Source organism: Sinohyriopsis cumingii, chromosome 7, assembly GCF_028554795.1.
Source record: "Sinohyriopsis cumingii isolate HCF-2022 chromosome 7, ASM2855479v2, whole genome shotgun sequence".
Lineage (NCBI taxonomy): Eukaryota > Metazoa > Mollusca > Bivalvia > Unionida > Unionidae > Sinohyriopsis > Sinohyriopsis cumingii.
In genome coordinates, this window is record NC_142967.1 from 138,412,340 (window position 1) to 138,436,032 (window position 23,693).

The window sequence follows — 23,693 nt, forward strand, 5'->3', positions numbered from 1 at the left end:
CCATTTTATGATGATTTGTTTCATTCATGACAATGATATAATAATTCTTTCATGCAGTTATCTTAGCGCTTCATCTTTATAATTATCAGTATTTATGATTATTAGGGATGAACGTTTATATGGTAACTGGGAAATACCATCTGCTTTATTTAATCACAATAAACACAGATTAAATTCAAAAAAGAAAGAAAATAGAAGAACTTTGACTTTTCAATAAAAGATATTAAAGCTTCTGATGCTGATCTCTTTTTGTGTATTACTGTCCATGTGCTGGACATTAGTTATCAGACTGGTTCCCCATGTCAACAAGAGAAACCACCAGTCTATGTGTTGAATGAACAGAATGGTTTCAGTCAGATATGGTTCAGTAAAATGATAAATCGATATTTTCAACATCCATTTCTTCACAAAATTTCAAATATGAATTAGTTTGTAAATTTAATGTCAATTAAAAAAAATTACAATCCCACGATGCTGTGGAAAGACCAAAATGTTGAATGAAATTCTTAACCCACCTGTTTTGTTTTAGTGCTCCCAACTGGAAATAATATGGATTATGTGGTCAAATAATGATAAATGCACTGTACAGTTTGTAACAAAGTCAAATGCAGAATATGCAAAATGGTTACGAAATAGTAAATTAAAACTAGTAACTTAGCTGCATGCTAAAAATGCCAACACAGTGACACAGACATTACATTCGAAGACAAATGGACAAATTCGGAGTTTGTTATCACAACAAACTGTCACTAATGTAGTGCCATATGCACTGCAGAGTTAAAAAGATCCGATATCTCAACACCCAGCTCCTCTTTCAACCATCTCAGGACCCTCTCATATCTAAGCGAGTGGCCAATGGGGCCTGCCCCCCCCCCCGCCATAAGTGTCATCTAATTTGCCTGAAAGAAACCTAGAGAAAGCCAACTTGCCACACTTTTTAAAAAAAAATTTAGTTCTTGAAAGACACTGATAAATTATTAATATTCAGCTCCTTCCATGAACAGAGCTTGTGAAATTAGCAAAACACAAAATTCACCCAATAGGTAAGTGGCTACACGTGTGACGAGGGTATATTGGTCATCAAGATGTATCCACTCACCAAGGTTCATGAATAACAGTATAAATCTAAATGTGCAAAACCTTGACATATTCGACGAAATGAAGGTCACATTAAAACTTAACCCGAGCCAGTATAGGGTGAAATGTAGATAATATTTACCTTCCTATGGCCAATCAATGTGACAACTTTGCTCCCACTGCCTTGACATGATATAGCCAATCAATGCAATAACTTTGCTCCCACTGCCTTGACATGATATAGCCAATCAATGTGATAACTTTGCTCCCACTCCCTTGACATGATATAGCCAATCAATGTGATAACTTTGCTCCCACTGCCTTGACATGATGTAGCCAATCAATGTGATAACTTTAAAGCATATGGGGTACAACTATAAAGTTAGTCTGGTTTTCCGACTAATTTCACTAAAGCTAATGTGAAACCAGATCCAAATCAAACAAGGATCATCAAATTATCCTGATTTTACTACAACAGTCAAATTTCCATATTTTTCCTTTTGTTTCACAAGTCCATATTTTAAGGGTAATGTTTTTATAAAAACTTATGGCAAAATCATAATGGTTGGCAGGTCTGTAATTTACAACCAGCATATTTCCTAAAATAATTAAATATTGTTTCTTAACAAGGAATCATTTATCAATGCAAATAGAATACTAAATGACTGGAAATAGCAGGATATCTGGAGCTTGTACACATCTGGCTAGGGAAACCATGGAATATGGCATTAATTTTAACAGTACGAGCACCTTTACCTTTAGAGGATCAGATGAATACATACAGTTCCCATTAAAAGAGGATCGAATGATGTGGAACTATTAAAACCCATGTAAAAGGAACTTTCTTTATCGATTTTCCAGGCTGCTTGCATTAATATGTTTTAGAAGCAGCAACAGATAATGTTTGCAATACCATCTGAAAACAGTACTAGCTGCTAAATACAGCACCGAGTATACTTGCTGTCAAATACAGCCCAGAGTATAGTTACAGCTAAATACAACCTTGAGTATACTTACAGCTGAACACAGCCTTGAGTATACTTACAGCTAAATACAGCCTTGAATATACTTAGTGCTAAATACAGCTTTGAGTATACTTAGTGCTAAACACAATTTTGAGTATACTGTTAAATAAAGCCTTGAGTACACGTACTGCTAAATACAGCTGTGAGCATAATTACAGCTAAATGCAGCACTGAGTATACTTACAGCTAAATACAGCCTTGAGTATACTTAGTGCTAAATACAGGCTTGATTATAGTTAGTGTTAAATACAGCTCTTAGTATACTTTGTGCTAAATACAATTTTAAGCATACTGTTAAATAAATTCTTAAGTATACTTACTGCTAAATTAATAACACCTCTAGGTTTTTGTTTCTTGTGTTCCTCTTTCTGAAAATAAAAGGCAATCTTTTAAATATATTTCCAAATGTGGAAAACACATTATCAGGAATAAATATTTGATGTGTCACACAAAAGACTTATGTCTAAAGTTTTGATGAACCCAATTTAAAATATGGCTGAAAGCATGTGTTGATTGTTAATTATTCTTGCTGTAGTCGTTTAAACAAATAGGCATACAAGCGTTAATTATTGGAAATTTGCAATGGATAAATGTACACGGAAATGCATATGAGAAAAATTTAGCAGTACGAAATTTGTACAGACACTGTACATAGACCCTGGAACGTAATGAACCATACACATGCTTCGTCTTTCTTAACATAACTTTTCTGTTAATTTTTCCCATTGAATTCAGACACATAATGATGTGTGACAAAATTACTGAATAGTTTAAATATGCAATTTTGGCAATGGAATTACATATATTATGGATTAATTACAAGCCCCAATGGTACGATATCAGACTGCAAGTAAATGGTGTTGATACTCTGTTCATGCTGTATATCAGACGTTGAATTCAGACACAATGATCTGGGGAAAAAATTATTGAATATTGTAAATGTGTGTGCAATTTTTCAATGGAATTACATGCATTATAGTTGAACTGCATGCCATGACGGCACGATAGTAAACGGTGCTGATACCCTATTCATCATACACATTAGACATAAATACACATGTGTCAATGAGTTGTTCTCTAAAAAAAGTAAAATACTGTAAAACCCCACATTAACACAACCCCAATATTAACGCGATCCAATTTTTGGGCCCCAATTATCGCATTATAGATATGTATAATCACAGTAGGCCGTATGTACAATCTACTACAATGCTTGTGTTTGCTGAAAAGCATTTCAGACTTCAACTGCTCATAAATATTACTTGTTATATATGTTCATTTGCTACTAAAGACTGTTTTGATATAAAATGCATTTGTTAATTATTAATTTCCTCTTTCATTCCTGAAAACATTACATTCCAGACAAATCAAAATGAGACACTGTCTACATAAAAAAAATTAAAATGTTGTTGGTAAAATTTTGGTTCATTCATGGGTATAAAACTAACAGGTATATAATAAAAAAAAAGAATCAAGACTTAAGAATGGCTTAACAATATAAGTAATAATCCAATTTGAAGTATGGACGTTCAATCACCGTTTCCCTTTACCCTCCTTTGTATATCAAAGACTCCAAAATATTTAATTTGACCCCTAGATTTGACTAAAATGATTTGGGGTTTTTCACTCACTCTGACCCCTCAGTTCTGATAGCAAGAGGATTTTGTATTAACAATCCTGCATCCCTAGAGGATAGGCTGGTACAATGTAATAGGCATCCAGTGTGAAATATGGATGCAAAATATACATGACCTATATAACAGTAAAGTATGAAACATATAAACAAGAAGCAGTGTGTTTTTGTGTGACATTAGTTGGATAGGTACATGACACTGCACTTCATGAAATCAGGAAACCCAGGACTGCAGTAGTTCAGAGGAACTATTCAGGCTTCTGTCCTGGGATCTTGTTTCCATTATGCCAAGGAAACTTGGACCAACATGGCCCCATATTATCAAAATTCTTTGAGAATTAACTCAGACTCGAAATTTATCCCGAAACTCTTGACATTCTATAAGGGCTGTTCCATTAAAATATACATGGGACCCAAGGAAGACTCTTTTAAAGTGGGGTACTCACAAATAGATGTAATTTAGACATTTCTTATCATTTTAATATAAACTCTGTAAAATAAAAGTACCCTGGCAAATATTTTTTTTTTAAACTGCCTTCCCTAAGTATCATGTACGTTGACAGGGAACAACCCTAAGTTACAATTAAATAAAGTGAGCATCATAGAAGCGTTGAGGATTTTCTTGGCTTCAGTTCATTTACTTGCATGGAAATTTTTAAAGTATCTGAACATTCTCAAAATATCTGAATCTGGGGGCTGTTAGCTACAATCCAAGTTTCCTTCTGAAAAATTTTCTTTAGTCATTTATGGGCTTGGAAAAATTTGAAGACAAGACATGTATAGTCTACTTTTGATCAAACTTTGTTTACATTCCCTTACACCAAAGTGTTATTAATAATAACCATTTAGGCTCCTTATACCTCATAATATTCGAGCATGCCTGATTCTGGGTCCAGGACAAACCATCGGGTCTGCCAACCTTTCATCACATTTGTGTACTTGTACAGCTGCCCTTCCAGGGGCCTTCTGCAGGAAAATAACAGAAAAATAAACGATGGAAATCAGACATATCATGAGAAGACATGGAAATTAGATGATCAATATGCGTGATTTGGATTTGGATTTTTAACATAGCTTTAACAATTTTTCAGTCATATCACTACAATGTCTGCAGCGTAGCAGTTTACAGTGATGTCTAACACTGGAGCATCATGCTGCAGACATGTAGCATGATGTCCAACCCAGTCACATTATCCTGACACCAGGCTGACCAGTCCTAACACTAACCTCTTGAGCGCCAAGCGAGGCAGCTGTTAGTACCATTTTTGTAAGTCTTTGGTATGACTCGGCCGTGGATTGAAACCATCACCTCCCACATCCAAGGCGGACACTCTAACCACTAGGCCACCATAGCGGTTTGATGATCAACATGTACAGAAACCACCAATTTATGAAACTTTTAAATAACTCTTTACATGATTATGATTTAAGTGATCATCTATTGATTTACAATACTATTTTCAATATTTTAACAGGGTTCTTACAAATATTTCAAAAGAGAGAGTCCAGGACTCATAACCTGGAAAACAGAATAAGGAGACTTCAATCCCAAAATTTCATTTTTTATAATAGTGTGCAACTGCAGAGTCTAAAAATCCTTCTTACATATTAGTTGTATTGATTAGTATGAATTAAACTTAAAATTGTTCACAATTCTTTGAAAACATTAATAGGTCATCATTGACAAATAAATTAACATGTATGATTTGGGAAAATGTTATGCATCCTCAGGACTCACAATCTGTCTTTTGTATCTGTCCACACAGAAAAGCAAGCGTATTATTACACTACTCCAGACATACTGGTACTGGGTGAAACCTTTACACTGTGTCACTTTCCAAAATATTTCTTCTAACATATCAACTAAACCAGTGTGAATCTCACTACCTGCAACTAACTGGGATGGGGGGGGGGAAGGGAACAAACAGCTGAAGCCAGTGTATTTACACAACACTGGTGAGTGGGAACTGGTCTAGCAAAATGAACTAAAATGATAAACATCAATTAAATAACCATCAACATCTCCAGTGGCCTAGCGATTAGAATCTTGGATGAGGGAGGTCATGGATTTGAACCCCTGCCGAATCATACCAAAATGGTACTAATAGTTGCCCCGCTAGGTGCTCAGCATTAAGAGGTTATTGTCAGGACTGGTTGGCCTGGTGTCAGATAATGTGACTGGGTGGGACATGATGCTACATGTCTGTGGCATGATGCCCCAGTGCTAGACATTACTATAAACTGCCACACTGTAGACATCGTAGCAATATGATTGATTTTTTTTAAAGCTACGTTAAAACTCCAAAACACACATGTACACAAAGCCATCGATACCCAAGTAAAGGTATGAGCTGCTAGACATCTGAATTTCTAGTTGAAGGAAATGAACAATTTTTAAAAAGTCCTTAAGTGCCTTGCAAGCCAGATTCTAAGAACTTCAGAGCCATGTACAAGTTATTACCTCCCATTCTCCATTTGAACATTACCACAGATTATTTTTTGAGTCACACTACCAAGCAAAGTTGGCAAAATAATAGCCATCATCTATGCATTTCTACTTAAAATACCAGGATTGCAAAGCTGATTTTGACCTGCTAGGATTAAATTCCAAAACCCCAATTCACTATTGATGTCCTACCCAAGACTGTTAATCTTGCGTGGTTAAGCAGGATAAAACCCCATGTTTCAAATTAACTTTTGTGCTAATTTTAGAGCTTCCACTACCCTCAGATATTCACCAAATAAAAAATTTTTACAAATAATTTTTTTTATATGTGAAACTTGAGATAATCAGTACAATCCAAAACCATTTCAAAGCAAATACTGGATGTCTAATTAAAATAAGTTTTTAAACCCAAAAATATACGGAGATTAATTAAATCTCTAATCTCTCACATGAAAATGAATTGGAATGATTTGCCCTTGATGAGCATCAGTCAACTATATATGGGAATAGTTGTCAATTAATAGCTAGACTTGAATTTCTGGGAGAAGTGACTTCTCTGTTTGGACAGAACAGGGAGATGTGATTGAACAGGAAGAAGTGGGAGCAAAGCAAGACAAGCAATATATATATATATATATATATATATATATATATATATATATATATATATATATATATATATGCGCATGTGTGTGTATTGTTTTCATTCTTTTATTTGAAGTATGCACTTTATATCCAAGTATGCATATTTGCATTTAACATCAGTTTTATGCAATACATTTTTTGCAAGTAAATTTTTTTTTTACTTCTATCTTTATTATAATACATTTGGTGCAAGTTTAAAAGCTGTCATAATTATATGCAGTGTATATTGGCAATATGACATTAAAAGAGAACAAAAGAAGCTATACAATTAATGAATTTTAACTGTGTAGCTAGATTACAGTACTGTAATTGCAAGTTAGTACAAAGGCTTAATCAACTATCCTTAATGAAGAATTTTTCTTTTTACTTTCTGAAAGTTCACTATAAAATGGTAGTTGAAAAGACTTCTAAACTTGTTTGAAACAACCCGTGCCATGTACATGAGAGGCAATGCACACGTTTCAGAACATATTCTTCGTCCTAATTTCTTAGTTGTCAATAAAACTTTACAATAACTGTTCATAGACAGAACAATGAAGAATTAAAGTCGGTATATAAATGAACTAAACCCTTTTTTTTAATCGAATTGATACAACCAACATGCACCTATTTTTAGCTTCATTACAACAGTCCAATGATAGGCTTGAAAATATAAGATTTTATTATTTGTCTATGTACCTGGTATAACGTTAGGTATCAACTAAATAGAATCTGCTTTGCTGTTTTTTCTTCTTCATATTTTCACAAAAATGAGTGAATTCAGAATACAAACTTGATCTTAGTGTCCCTCAAATTCCATAGCAGTGTCCAGTGTATTTCTGACCGATATATTTGCATTTTAAAGCTAAATCTTTAATAACATAATATTTAGATTCTGCTTTCTATGAATTGCATATTTTCCTGAATATATTTGCCCAATGGTTTATGATAAGTGACAATCTAACGAAGTGGTACTTCCCAGAAATAGCAATATCTGCCATTATTTCCCCATGACAGGTTTACTTATGGTTCCAAACTGATTTTTGTTATGAAAATAATGTACACGCAGCAGTTAACATACTCATGTCACCGATTCTATTCTTAAAACACAAATTGCTATTTATATAAGTTTGAGTTTCAAAACACAAATTTGTATGTTTTTATTATCAAAGGATAACTTGTGAAAATCATGAAGTAATAGTTACTAACTTACTCAGAAAAGGGTTAATGGTCAATCAAAACACATGCCTGTGAATGTGTTTGTTGGCACAATTGATATCAGCCTCAACTATTTGGTGGCTTGAAGCCTAGATTTTTTTGTCTCGAGACATAACACTGGAACTAACCTGGCTAAGACAAGGGAGCATCTCAAAAAAGGATGGTCATTCAATGTTCCTCTAAAAATCACACACCAAATTCATTTTCGCTTATGTAACAGAAGACACCAAGTTTACGTTTCTCAGGCAACTTAGTCGCCCACTTTGCCTGGTAGTATGACCCTGGTTTAATGCTTTTAATGAAGATATATAGCAGTTTTTCAAATTTAAGAAAGTTTTTGATATTTTCATAATGTATGTTTTGTATTTTTTATATTTTAATACCATCTAACTTGCAGAGCCTGCACAATACCACTTAATGACTATCTTCATCCTTTCTTCCAACACATCGCCTACTACTAAGCAGGTGTAATAAGTTAATTCACCTGAAATTTTTAGTCCAACATACACAATAGAACCTGATGGTTCACTCCATCATAAATTTAACAAGCTAAACTATATAATTTTAAACACAAAAACAACATTTTTACCTTCTTGTTTTGGATTCCTCATGCTCATCCAAGGCCTGAAAAAAAAGATCAGCAATTGGAATTATTTAGCTTTTTAATTACTACTTTGGTAAATGAGCTCCAATAACAGTGTAAAATACTTAAAATAATGCCAAATATCTAATGACAGCAATTAAATGCTCAAAATTTCATTGACAATTGATCACAATGTTTTCCCCAATAATGGGTCAAGACTCAGTTCCAAATCATCCATGCCACATTACTCTTACTTCACATATTTGGCCTACTCCAGTCCCACCCAAACAGTATGCATTTACTGTACACCTCATGTTGGATTTACCCCCAACACTTCTATCCACATTTCTAGAAATTACATCAGCTGTCACTGGTAATTCACAATATCTGAGCTCTGTATAAAGCAAAGCACTCCCAATGTCCAGCAACATGATTTTTTTAAATATACCTTCTACCATTAACAGTGTTCAGTAATATCATCAGGATAATACCCTGGGCCACAGGAGCTCGTTACAAAGAAAATCTAACCCTCATCCCTAGATTTTCTTTGTAACAAGCCCCTGTGCCCTGGGCAATACACTTGTATTACTCGTGTAACCCATACAATGACGACCTAGGGGTGTGTCTGTTCATTATTATACAACGAATTCGTACAACTTTCACAATAAATTGCAAAATGACTGGCATGGATAACCCATGGCAAAATTTCTTCAAGCTCATGCAAAGAAACGAAAACCTAATGCAACAGCAAGAACATACCATCACAAAATAAGATAGCTGTCAAATGAGGCAAAACTTCAAAAGCGGAAAGTGAATGTTAAAGTGTGCTACAATTATTAAAAAGGTGGAATCGAAGGCTAAATGTGACAGTTATCAGTTTGGAGCTATTTCTCAAATGAAAACTGACATAAGAGTCTGGTACATTTACTGTACAGTGTCAGCAAACATATTTATACACATCACGATTTGGCCAGTTAAGTAAGCCGATCTATTTTTAGCAACAATGGCGACGTTGACAAACTCCTTGTAACTTTGACAAGACGGGGACACGATCTCATGGCTAATGAAATTCGCTAAAATTGGAATAAACGCATATCTAAAGAATGTGGGATAATCGTTCGAAAGAGCAATTAATATTTGGTGATTCTGTTCTATTTTTACCTGTGCTCTTCGCATGACTGCTAAAACCTGCAATCTCTCAGTCTCCGAAAGTCTAGATAAATCTTGTGGGGCAAAGTTCAATTTCTTTTTCTCGGCGGCAGCCATTCTAAATATGACGGAATTCCGGTCAAACCAATGGGACCAATTCATGCTTTTAGTAGACTTGTTAAAACTACTTATCTACTTTAAAATTTGCTATTTTGTACTCATCCTTGTCAAATCTTCTGGTTTTCTTATTTTTATTTTATATTTTTTATTAATGATGAGTACTACTCGAGCACGGATCGGAACTTCCCTCGGGCATTTCCGTCAAGTATGTGCCGAAACATTCGCGACTCTAGAAAAAATGCCAAGGTTGCTCCGATTGCCAGGACACCAAGTCTGGTTCCCTGCTTCCTATAATCGCAGCAATCCGCTATACTAAGTCAGGTGACGCCATATTGTCACGTGATCAAAACAAATGGCCGCATATGGAGAGATCTAGTTAATCTAACCTTGGCACATTTGTTCCATTAATATTCTGTTTGTTAGTGACACAATGTGAATTTTACTAATACTTTCGATTTGAATTATAGCAGTGTTTATCTGGTGTTCAAGCTTAACCACCAAATCGGTCATTTAATTATTTTTTACCAATATTTTTCTAGTTGGCGAAGATAAAGGAAACGGGTACACACAAAACTATTTAGTTAATATTTTGCACATTGTACACAGCGTCATCTCAAAACTTCCTTCTGTGATCGATTCCTTGATAAAATTTTACGTCGAAATTGATGAGGTGATGTGCGTACGATGGCCGAAATATAGCCAAAGATTAAGATCAAAATATGACCCCTCTTTAACGAGGGGATGAAGGTAATCATTGTTTGGCAAATATTGGACACTTTACACAGTGCCATCTTAAAGATAGTGATATCTCGTTGTACATGACACCTCAGACGTTCCTAAATGTTAGGGTCAAAATAGCAACCCTATTCAACGAGGTGGTGAATGTGACGATATTTGGTTCGATATTGCACATTCTGACTGCATCATGTATATAAAAAAAAAGTCATTTTCAATCAATTCCTTAATACCTTTCACATGGGAATTGACATAAGGCGACAGATGACAGCTTTGGTTGCTAGCTCTGCTTCCTAGCAGACTTTCGGTTTTTAACTGGCCACATACTGTGCAGTGACTACATGAGGTGAACATGCCTCATATCAATTTCAAGAACAACACAAGTCAGAAAGACCAAATTCATCAATATATCCATATCTTTAATTATTACACAATAATAGCTTAGAAAGTTACACTATTGCCTTAAGAAATTTGACAGGGGCCAATTTGCAAAACTATCCCTGCCACCCAAAAGGCAAATTATGTACACCATTTCGAGATTAAAAATATAAATTTTCTTGACCGCATGCTCTCGTTGATTTTCGACGAGTCTAATAATTAATTTAAACTATCATCGTGCTAACAATATATATTGCACGTGCGAAACACATAAACATTGAAGGCAATTTACAAATACTTTATTCCATTAATCACTTTCTAATACAACCGGTACTGTACATCTTCGAGAATTTTTACACACGTCTTTATTTTCCCCTCTCACTTTCCACCTCAATTAATTGACTAGTTTCGATATAAGATATACAAATAATGGATAAAGGTCTACAAATAAAGGATAAAGGTATTAGGAAAGTTGGTACGATAATGTCATATAATTCTTGTGTGTTCTTTCATTAAACAACATAGAAAAGTAGTCTTGATTTCAGAAACCACATAGTACAATAACATAATATTTCGCATAAAAGCAAGAATATTGTTACACGCACACGGGTATTTACTTGACCGAGCGGTTGTCAAACCCTGGCGCGATTCTCGCTAGAAGTCATAAGTTTCCCCGACTTTCCAAAGACTTCCATACAATCTCAGTTGTAAATCAGAAAGCCCGACGTGTCCATTCTATACCTAAATTTTCCTCTAATTAATGCAAGACCACAGATAAACCAAACTGTCAACTATCCATCAACCGTACATCTGCGTGTTTTGGCTTCATTATGTTTCCGTACCACCAACCGTTCACGCCTTAGAACCTATGTGAGTACTCCCTAACAATGGGAACTATTTTAACTCCGCCACCTTAGGCCAGTCAATGTATGCTTTCCAGGCACATTTCGCCGATATAACTGCACCATATTCGGCCGCATGGCGACATAAACGGTCTCTGCCAAGTCCCTTTTTATTTATGCCCTTGTGTAATTTACCGGTTTAATACCGTAAGTGCTGTCCTTGCAGGCACGCTACCAATGTATACCACTAGCTTTTAATATGTACTATTTTACGACAGGGACAGTCATTCGGTTCTGGTCGGAATTCAGTACTAGTGAACCAGGACATCATGGAAACACACTAACACTTCACTCCGTGACGTTTGCTCCTATTGATTAGCTCATTAGTTCGGGCCAGGAATATTTCCATGGCGCCAAATTCCAATAATCAAACAAGTAATCACACAAATCTAAGAATTGCTTAAAACGGGGCACTACAACCACGTGCACATACTCTAAATTTACTACAATATAAATCTTCGTAAGCTGGTCAAAACGGTAGTGACAATGATACGGAGTCTACATTATAAAACCATTGTTGTCCAAGGGTTCTTCACATTGAAAGACAAATGTACAGATAATATTGAGGGGAGATTGCCTATATTTAACTTAGTTATTAAGCTCAATTTGTTTTCTTTTGTTTATGTCTTAATGCTGTTTTTATTATTTTTTTTTTCAATAAAAAAAGCCAACGATAGTGATGAAATCAATGCAAAATGGACGAAATAACTCCTCAGATTCGGGTTTCATACTTAATTTGCATTTAACAGGAAGGATTTTTGTTGTTGTAGGGTTTAACGCCATTTTTTCAGCACACGATATGCTATACATGGCGGCCAGTATTAATGGTGGAGGAAGAACCCGGGAAAACCCCGGAAAGAACCACCGACCCACGAGTGGCAAGCTTTCTCATATATCCACATTGGCTGAATCCGAGACTCGAACCCACGCAGACAGAGGTGAGATGGCAGTGATCCGTAACGGAGAGCGCGATAGACCACTCGGCCACTCGGGGCCCCAACAGGAAGGAAACAAATTCTTATAATATTCATTTGGAACTATGAATCTTTTATTTCTTTTCCAATGCATTTTTAATCCACTTTCCTATAATAGATTCATTTTGTTTATTTGTGTTGAGCTTTTTTCTTTCTGTTTTTAAATTTAAAAAAAGTCAACAGGAATATCAGAAAATCTATATGGACACTTTTTATTTTTGGAGAACAATATAACTTTTGACTGGTCAATTCATCCTCTTGCCTGAAAAGTTTCTCACAAATAGGACAAGGTCGCAAGCAAGGGAAATTAATTTTAGTACGTGTTAAACTTCGTGAATTATACAAGTATCACATTATAAAACTATATTGTTCGCATGATATGTTAAACAAATACACAAAAGCATATTTGTAACTATCCTGAAATGGATTTTCAAGTACTGAGAAGCTGGGATTAACGCGAGTAGTGAAGGGGGATACTATAGGGTCTATGGGATTTATCATTAAAAACACCCTTGGGAACATATAGGGTCTATGTAAATTTAACATGGAGAAAAATCGTGGGAACATATAGGGTCTATGGGAATTAACATGGCCAAAAACCCTGGGACAATATAGGGTCTATGAGAATTAACATGGCCAAAAACCCTGGGACAATATAGGGTCTATGTATATTTAACATGGCCAAAAAAAACCCTTGGGACTGTATAGGGTCTATGTAAAATTGAAACATAAAAATATAAAAAATAAAATAAAAAAAGGGGTAGGCAATGGAAAGGCTATCTCTTTTCGAGAAATATGGCTGGCCCTGAAAAGGGCCTTTGGGTTTTCTTCTTCTTCTTCTAATTTCTTCTTTTCCTCCACCAATTTCTTATTTTATCTCCTACACTCTTCTTCTCTTTCTTTTTTTCTTCTCCTCCTCTTCTTTCTTCTCTTCCTCCTCTTCTTTCTTCCTCTTTTCATTTTCTTCTTCTTTTTCAATTTTTTCGTTCCATTTGCGTATTCTTATTCTTTCCTCTTCATCCTCCTTCTCCTCCTTTATCTCTTTCATGACACCACTAATCTTGTCCTTTGCTTTTCTTAAGTTATTAATTTCCATCTTTACACGATGGGGACTATAGGAATAATGGTCTTCAACGAGTCTTATTAGCATCTGTTCCATTATTCCTAAGTTGTCTAAAACGTCTTGCAAGGTTTGTATTTTGTCCATTTGGTTTGACGCCATCTTCTTTTTATTCTTTGCAGAATGGTTTGAACAACGAACACTGTGGGTTCTTATAGTGAAAGCACGGACGTGAAGGAAAACATCCCCCTAAAAAACATAAAATTCATCTTACCTAGATCATGACCGAACAACGCGCGGACGTGAAGGAAAACATCCCCTACTTTCTATTTTCATATAATAAAACCTTAACTATACTCTTCACATACGCTAAGAAACCCATAATCTACTATTCACTCAAACATACCTGAGCTCTTACAAACACAAACACACTAACACATACCCTCACACTATCTTAAAAAAGAGTTAGTGTTTATTTTCACACTACTCTACCTACTCACATTGGCAAATTAATAGTTATTTCTTTTCTAGAGTATTGGGTAGCCCTGAAAAGGGCTGTTGGTTTTTTTTTTGAACTCCTGATGCACCTATCTAATGGTTGCACCTTCCTGGCCTGGCGCCACACACGCATCTTCTTCCCCAGTCTTCTTTCACCTTTCTTCTGGGGAGCGCAGAGGGAGGATGATTCGCTTCAACACCCCAATCCTCTGTCTCGGGAATATTGAACGACATCCTCTCTTCTCTTTTCTTTTCCTCTTCTTCCCTCTCTCTTCTCTCCTCCTCTTCTTTCTTCATTCTTGCTTCTTCTACGATAGCCTCCGCTGATAGTTCGTTTACTATGCGCCTGGCATATTCCAGGTGCATCTGGAGTTCTAGCAGCTTCACAATTCTGGTGTTCATTCTTCTGGTGGTGGTGGTGTTGATCAATCAACAAGGGTAGCTGGACTGCCGAACGAGTTTCAATTTATAGTGAAATTGCGGACGTGATGGAAAACATCCCCCTAAAAACATAAAATTCATCTTACCTAGATCATGACCAAAAAAAAACAGTAACAACGCGCGGACCTAAAAGAAACACTCACTCACTCACTTTTTATGCTACCCATCACTATTTTAAAATTTTTTATGAATCACTTCCATTGACTATCCACATACGCAAAACAATCCAACCTAACTCCAAATATACACCTCAAAAACCCAAAAAACATTATTTTAATCTACTATCCTCACCAACTTACGTTAGCTCTTACAAACACAAACACACAAACACATACCCTCACATTTTTCTATAAAAGAGTTAGTGTTTATATTCACACTACTCTACCTACACACATTGGCAAATCGATCGTTATTTCTTTTCTAGAGTATTGGGGTAGCCCTCAAAAGGGCTGTTTTTTTTTTTTGTTTGCTATGGCATTCTTTTTTAGTTTCTAAGAACGCGATGTCCTCTGAGGATAGACTTTCTGGCGATAGGTCTGCTTGTTCGGAAAGAGAAGAAGAACTCTTTGGTGTCGATACGGCAATGGACAAAGCCTCTGTCAGCTTCAGGTTGCTGCTGTTGTTGTTGCTGTTGCTGTTGCTGCTGTTGCTGCTGTCTCTGAAGTCTGTACTTCTCTGTCCATTCTTCTTTTTCCCTGTTCATTTCTTCTCTGAAGAGCTCTTCTATCAGGTCTTCAGTGATTTTTAACATTCTCACATTCTCTATTTCTTCTGGCTTCGGTATCAGACTGTGTCTGACCCTATGCAAATTCACGTAGGCTTCGTTGAGCTTAGCTAGTTTGGAGCACATCTTCGTAGGAGGATGAGTCGACAATGGATGGTTAGACTGGGAACAAACCGGTTCTTAAAGTCAAAGCGCGGACGTGAAGGAAAACATCCCCACACGGTTTTTGAGTCGCAACGTTCAGTGAGTGTCATGAGAGGGATAGTAAGAAATGAAAGAGCATCAATCCAACATTCTTATAGCTAAACAAACCACAAAGGCATTTTTTTTTTCAAAACACAACATTTTTTATTCAAAAATCACTTAACACTAAACAACAACTCTAACATTTTTTAACAATAATCCAACACTATAACATCAAACAATTTTTTTTTTCAAATCACAAACATTTTTTTCTCAATTGACAATCTACTTTAAACAGGGCTGACAACGTTGTGAATGAAATTGTGATTTCCACTGTTGGAAATCATTAGGCCATTGATGGACACTACGTTTCCTAGCTTGAGACAAAAGATAAGCATAATGGTCACAAAACCATCGATCTACTTTCACATCGTTTCTAGCAGAAGAACGAGGATCAAAATGAGTCACTAAATGTTCTAAGGAATAGCCCAGGCTGCGATGATGCAGAAAATACACACAGTACTGTCCACACACCAAGGAATCTGTGCCTTGTAATTTCACGTTATTGAAACGGGTGGTTTGAGCATTTCTTCTCATAAAGTCGATGATATCGTCTTCCAAAGGGGGCAATCCGTACGAATCGAAATATTCCACACAGCCTTCTTGAGGAAAGTAAACGGCTACCCAGTGGGTTCCTGGGAGATGACTGTCGTCCGTGTTGATCACGTAAGCTAGATGGTCTTTAGGTTTGCGATGAGGGAGTTCATCTTTAGCACAGACGACAGGATTCCAAGAAGCCGTATACGAACTGTGGTTCAAAAGGTAATAAAGTTCCCAGGTATCCATGTTTTTTTCTTCTTCACAGGTAATAATAAGTCGTCAATTCGATCCTGACTTTTTGCTTGAAAATGTCTGACGAATAAACGGTTATTCGTTCTGTTTCCTCACTCTGATTTAGGAGAGCTTCGATACGATGGATCTCTTGAATGGTTAATGGTGGACAAGAATGTTCACGCAAGTCTTTATACCACTGGTGCAACACGTCTTTGTTCGAGATGAGACTCCAAGCTTCGTCCAGATACTCGTCCAATTTTTCTTCTTGACTTAACATCAGGCATTTATCGTGTTGAATTTGACTGGGATGATCGTTTTGACATCCATAACAATTTTTCTTGATCAATTCCGTCATTTTGTCGACCAAGTGTTTGGCAAAACAGGAGACTAAATGGGCTTCTTGTTCTGGCCATCTCGATTTCATCATGATTACTTCTTCTTCCACAGTCTCCTTACATTCCATGTCCAAAGTTTCTCCACTAGGTAAAGAGGGATAACAGTCTTCCATGGCTTCTAGTAATCTAGAATGACTTCTCTCAAACTATTGATTTCTATGGTATTATCAAATTCGGCATACAGGATGACGTTCACCGTTACATCAGGGTCTCGGTTTGCAAACTGAATTTCCACACGAATCTGACCAGATTTTATAGGGTGGAAATGTCCCTCGTCGCTGCCTTGGTCTGGAGTAAAATCGAAAGCCCACAAAGCATAACGTCCTGCGTAATCCTCGTACGTAATGCCGTGACTGGTGTTGGTTCCTAACTGTCCGGTGGCTTCGTACAGGGACAAGTACGGTCTCAAGTAATTCTTCTTGTCAAAGTCAGGTTCGAAAGGTCGGGTACACAAGGTCTTGCCATCGCGACTGACTTCGATCTTGGACACGCCAAAGTGTTGAAAGTAGAAAGGATTTTTATCGACAGCTCCGTTGAAGGCTGTATTCTCGACGATACCAACGATCAAACGTTTGGGTAGCTGTCCTTGGAACAGATGATCTTCGATCATGGATCGCTGTCCCTTGGGAATGGTGAAGGTTTTCACTTCCACGCGTCGTATGGGATACTTGGCGGTCGTTCTGCTCAACGTCTGACTGATGTCGTTTCCCACTTTAGGTAACACTTCCACGCGTCGTACGTAGAGCCTGGCTTCCTCGATGACAGTTTTGCAAGCACTAGTACCTATCAAATGGAAAGCGGCACTGCTACGATTCAGTCTCAGGCGAACATTCACCCCGTTTAGCAAATATTTCTCTTGCAACCACATGTCCAAATGCAAACGATCCATCAGTTCTAAACTTTGTCCGTTTTTGATTTTGTCTCTTCGTTCTACAAATCCGTCATTGTTTGGTGTTTTGCTTGCATCAGTTTCGAATCTTTCAAACTGGCCTGCTTCGTCAGCTTCCCATAGCACACAGGCATTGAGATGAGTGTTCTTGGCATCTATTCCGTACGTCAAGAGATTTTCCAGGTACGCTCGATAAGGGTAAGTATCCATGCTGCTGCTGACCAGTTTGTTATTCAAGTACAAGTCCACTCCGCTAAACAAGGAATGCATGAAATTGTTGACGGGAGCTATTACCTCATCGCCATCTAGGGTCGAATTGTCCTCATCGACAACTTTGACTTTCAAGTACAAGTAACTGCTATTCAGATCGATGTAATCTTCGGGCTGTCCTTTGATTTCAAACTCGATGGGAGCTGAGGCTGTCAATGAGTAGACGGGGTGAAATTCCACCCACTGGGATTCTTGCATCGTCATCATGGTGGGGGGCATGGCAAACAGATCCAGTTCCGTCTTGGAACAGGCGCATGACTCTCGGTGCATCATTTTTTTGTTCTGTTCTTTCTCAATAATCGAAAACGTCTAAGTCTCGAACGGTTCTTCTTTTTTTGGCCTTTCTCGCTTGAAGTCTGGTGAAAGGGTGTTTTCTTCGTCGTCTCTTTCTGCCTTGTCCTTGCTGAATGCCTGACTCGGTAGCGTGCAGGGCATTTATAGGTGTTTCTCGTTGGCCTAAAATGTCTTTGCCCGTTTGCAGCAAGACATTTTTGCCTGCCCTCATGAAGGCTTCTTTAGGGTTTTGTTTGTCGATGATGACATTTTGGAGAAATTCTTTGCCTTGCGTCAGTGCCGCATCTTTCAAGGCGTGCAATCCGCGTGTCACCATCGGTTTCAACACCGGAGCCACCGAACGAAAGGCCGATTTTAACATATCTCCTAAGCCGTGTCCTCGCTGTCGAGCAACTCCTCGGTACACTGTATACATGACTTAAGAGTCGTGAGAGAACCGTTTTCGAAAATGGAGTTTCACCGTGACTTTTCCTTTGGTGAATGGAATATTTTGTCCCAAATCTCCTTTTATAGCAATGTTGACCGTGTCCAAATACGACTTGCTGACAGGCAAATAGTGAGGATGGACAAATTCGCGGTGGACGTGTTAAGTGTTTCCACCTTCTTCGTCAGCGTTCGTGGCAGAATCAACTTTGAAAGGAATGACACGCAGTAACGGTACGGAGGTGTGTCCCACCACGTTGTACTCCACCACATCGGAATACACGAACATCAAATTCAGTCCTTGGTTCAGTTCTACCGGGGCACGAAATAACTTGCTAAAAGACTCGTTGTCGTAAACGATGGGTAATTCGTTTTTCTTGAGCATGGCCTTTCTCATGTCCATGTCTCCGCCCAACATGTCAAACAATTCAGGACAAAATAAAATGGACAGGATTTTACTTCGTTCAAATTTCATCAAGAAGCGACGAGCTGCTTTGTGGTACTCCATGGTGACACTTTTGTTGACATGCTCTAAAGCTTTCAGAAACACGACATTAAACCTGGAGGTTATGGTGCTGACCAAATGTTGACCACTAAAATAATAGCCTGGGGGAATGAACAAGTGATAGATGGTGTACTTTTGTGCACGGGTTTTCTTGTCATATTTGACATTGCTATCCATCCACTGTTGCATTTGCTCGTCATGAACTTCCACATCAAAAAAATTTTGATTGGGAAGGACATTGAGGACTTGGGTCGGGTGAATCATTTCCACTAAAGCCACTTCCCAATGGGCTTCGTGATCTAAGGGGATGGCTTGAGGTAATTTGGCCGTGTAACAGCACAACGTGTTCTTGGGAAACACCTCCATGGAACTGTCACCGGGTAAGGTTAAGTAAAATTGGTTTTGGTGACTCATAATTCCAGAGTTCTGTGGCTGTCCGAGGGGATATTACTGGACGTCAGAGGCGTGTCTCCGCCCAAAATGGGGTTCTGATTGTGGTTGGACTGGTGACTGACACTGGCACTGGACACAAGGTTCCCGGGGTTCCCGTTCGAGGAGAATTTCAGGGAGGGATTGGGAAGCAGGTAACCGATGCAACTGCTCAATAAAATGGTCCACAATTGTTTGTCTCCTTGTTGCAAACTCAAATTGGCGATGGCTGCCCCGATGACACAATACACCACGAAGATTTGGCAGAAAAAGACGATTTGCGTTTTAGGCACACTTTCTCCACACCACACCCACAAGGGTTGTTTTTGTAAATCTTGCACAGAAGAACTAGGGGAAGAAGGAGTGGTCGACGTAGCTGCGTCTGATGTGTGAAAGGGCATGATGGTCACTTCTTCTTTTTATAGTCGATGACTTGCGAAGCGTCGATCCAAGAATCGAAACTGGGTGGATATCCTTTCCAACGTACTTTGACTTCTTTGACACGTCGTTTGCCCACTTTACGGGTTCTGCGTTCGAGAATGCTTTCGATGTCGTACACGTCGAATTCTTTTTTGGTGACACGTTGTAACTCGGGCAAATAAAACGTTCCTTTGAGCACTTCTCCGTTCATGTCTTCCAATTTATAGACGGCAGGATGACGGCCATGCACTCGTCCAGTGACGCGAAACAATTCGGTCGTCCAGTTAGGTAAGTAACCTTTGTCGAAAGTGCGTTTGGTTTTGCCAATGCGCACCCAATCTCCTACGGCCAACTCTCCACTTTTCTTGGGGACAGCCCTCGTCGGGGACGTACCAAACAGACGCTCAAACACCAACACTTCGTTGTCGGGAGTCACGTCTTCCGGAGCACGTCCGATGCTTCGATGGTAAGATTGGTTGTACGCTTGCACCAGGTGCGGTAAGATGTCGATGTACTTCAGAGTGTGGTGATGCGTAAAATATTTCCACATGCGTTCTTTCAAAGTGCGTTGAAAACGTTCCACGATGTTGGCTTTGGTTTCGGGATTCTCGGTGGTAAAAAAATGAATGTCACGTTTCTTTAATTCTTTTTGGAAAGCTTGGTTCAGAAATTCGGTGCCTTTGTCCGTTTGCCATCGAAGAGGGTGACGACCGCTTTGTTTCAACACTCGTTGCAGGGCTCGCACTAACTCGCTGCTCGATTTGGAAGTCAAGGGCACGACCCAGGCAAATTTGGAAAAGACGTCGATGACACAAAACAAATATTTGTAGCCACGATTGTAGCTGGCCAAATGAGAGACATCGGCTAAATCGGCTTGCCATTGATGATCGATGCCTTCCACTCGGGTGCGACTTCTGGCAAACTTGCGTCGAATGGGTTTGTGTAAAGTGTAGGTAGCTTGTTCTTGTAACCATCGTTGCACTTGAGGTAAACGGAGACTTTTCAGTTGCGTTTTGGCAGCACGATACAATTTTTGAACTCCTGCGTAACCTGCAGGATGGGAGGGATCGTAGTAAATGCTGGCTAAGACTTTTTCCATTTTTTTTGTGTTGGTTGGTGTGTTAATAAGACACCCACTCTTGGAGGATGCTACTCTTTTTCTCTTGGGGTACTTTCTTGGATTGCAATGCTTTGCGTGTGCGGCCGGCAATAGGTGTCGAAGAAGAGAAGGATGTCTGAGCGGGGGATATCGGTTCTTGTTTCACTTCTGTCTTCACTTTCTTTTTCTCTTGTGAGGAAGAAGGGGTGGCCATCATCTTTTTAATCCATCCAATTCTGGAGGTAGGTGGTGTTGTTAACTTGCGTACTTTTTCGGGTGGAGTTTGAAACCCTTCCTCTTCTTCTTCTCCTTTTCCTTTTTCTGTCTTGACCACTGGTACCGGTACTGGTACTGGTACTAGTGATGGTGCTGGACTTTTCATCAAGGTCTTCAAATCTTTCAGAGTGGGTAGAGCTGTTTCGTCTAAAGCTTTCTGGTGAAAGAGTTGCAGTCGTTGCAAGAGTTGACCGTACTTTTGCGATTTTTCTGTTTCGGACAAATCTTGGCGATCCATCAAGGACTGCAATTCGTGTTGTAACTGGGACATCTCGCTCAAATTGGGATTGGGGGGTAAATGCGGGGTGCGTTGTTCTTGCCAACGATGGTATTCCATCCATCGTTTGTAAGGCACTAAAGCTAGTTTTCGTCCTTCCATGGGGTTGTCAGGGGTCGATTCTGAGATCTTGGGACTTCCGAGGGCCTTTTTATCTTGCTCCCACCAGTCCTCCCAACATGGTTCCCAAGACTCCTTTCAGTATGGGGCCTAACAAGAGAGGTAAAATGCCTCCACGTTGCACTAACATCTTCTTTTTTTGACGAATGGGAATTTTCTTTTGAACCATTTTCCGAAGAACGTGACGATGTTTGCCTAAGCATTGTTTCTGGTGTTTGGACAAAGGGATCGTGCCTTTCAAAACGTTCAAACAGCATTCGCACACGGTATCGATGACCTCTTTGGAGGCCGTTTGAATGAGTTTTTTTCGTAGGGGTGGAGAAGCTTTGGACAGGACAGATAACAGGTCCCCATGTTTGGCTAAACGTGGTGGCAGTCCTTTCCTTTTCTTTCCTTGGGGTTTTCTGGAGGGTGACATTTTTGCTTGTGGGTTCCGGGACATTCACCGAACAGACACTAACGTCGATGACTTAACGCACACCCTTTTATCTTTTTTTGGGACTATCGCTTTGTCATAAAGGTGACAATGTTTTTCCCAAAATCGCCAAGGAATCCTCCCCTTTGTTGACGCCTCTTTTTCTTGGAACGACTGTGTCTTTTCTTAGGGTAACGTCGATGCTTGGCTAAGCGCTTTGTCGGATGACGCGTCTGCCTTTGTCTCTTTCTTTTGTGGCTTCTTGGAGGTGACATCTTTTACAAGTTCACTGATACCCCGACTTGGTCACAGGCCTTTTTTATACTGGAACGCGTCGCCACTGATTGTCTTTACGTCGTATCAATTTGAGGACAGGCATGACACGTCGTGCAGGGGTACGCAACGGACTAAATCGAGCCAGTTCTTGCTTGGACAAATCCAGTAAACTTTGTAACATACCCGATCTTTCATGGACTTTGATTTTGGGAGAAGGTACTTTGTGAGCAGCAGCCACTGCCGCTAAATTGGAGGGTCCTGCCACTGGGGAAGTTCTTTTGGGGGTCATCAACGGAGAAGTTCTTGGTGTGATCAACGTCTCCAAGTACTCTTCAGTTCCTGGTGACATCAACGGAGAAGTGGACAAACGTGAGGCTGCTGGAGACGCAGTCACCGCTGTGGCAGGTCGTGGTTTGCGAGTGTAAGGTTGCGTCCTGGCCGAAGTGCCTCTCTTGCGACTAGTTTTCTTCTGTGGACTTTTCTTTTTCTGAGGACTTTTTCTCTGTTTCTTTTTCTGGGGACTTCTTCTCTTTTTCCGGGGTGGTGGTGTCTGGTAAGAGGAGGGTCCTGCCACTGGAGAAGTTATTCTTCTTGGGGACCTGGTCTTTTTCTTTTTCTTCTTGGGGCTTCGTTGGACTTTTGTCTTGGGAATAACTTTTGGGGCATTAGGATCCCATCTTAAGAGTGAGCGAATGATGACCCCTCCTAGAGTACCGCTCCCTCCAGGTTTCAAAATGATTTGTTTTTTGGTTTGAGTGTCGATGCGGGGATCGGCCAGTTGGACCAAAGCGACTTTGTTTCGATCGAAAAAGCGTTTGGTTTGATGAGGAATCTGAATGATTCCTTGGAGTAATTGACGTGCCGTCACCGTGAACCATCGTAAGACTTCTTTGAGACTAGCTTCTAAGACACGAGCTCGTGTTTGTGGATCTTTTTCTCGACTGATGCCATACAAGGCACGAATCAATTTGACGGGAAGATGCGACTGAAGGGACGTCATG

The 23,693-nt window shown here is 38.9% G+C and overlaps 1 protein-coding gene across 4 annotated transcripts in view; it reads right to left on the bottom strand.

Moving 5' to 3' along the window:
* The window catches only part of LOC149796227 (oxysterol-binding protein-related protein 11-like), a 133,993-nt gene extending 123,966 nt beyond the window's left edge, over window positions 1-10,027 (bottom strand). For 2 of the 4 annotated variants that reach the window (XR_016422508.1, XM_089966186.1), the window contains exons 1-4: window positions 9,768-10,027; window positions 8,613-8,647; window positions 4,596-4,701; window positions 2,423-2,470 (exon numbers count right to left, since the gene is read on the bottom strand). Coding sequence is in view for 3 of the 4 variants with exons in the window: in XM_089966186.1 (XP_089822312.1) it covers window positions 2,423-2,470; window positions 4,596-4,701; window positions 8,613-8,647; window positions 9,768-9,917 (339 nt within the window). In the remaining variant the exon portion in view is untranslated. The remainder of the gene's footprint in view (window positions 1-2,422; window positions 2,471-4,595; window positions 4,702-8,612; window positions 8,648-9,767) is intronic. The other 2 variants (XM_089966187.1, XM_089966188.1) reach the window with 2 other exon arrangements.
* Window positions 10,028-23,693: the final 13,666 nt, after the last annotated feature.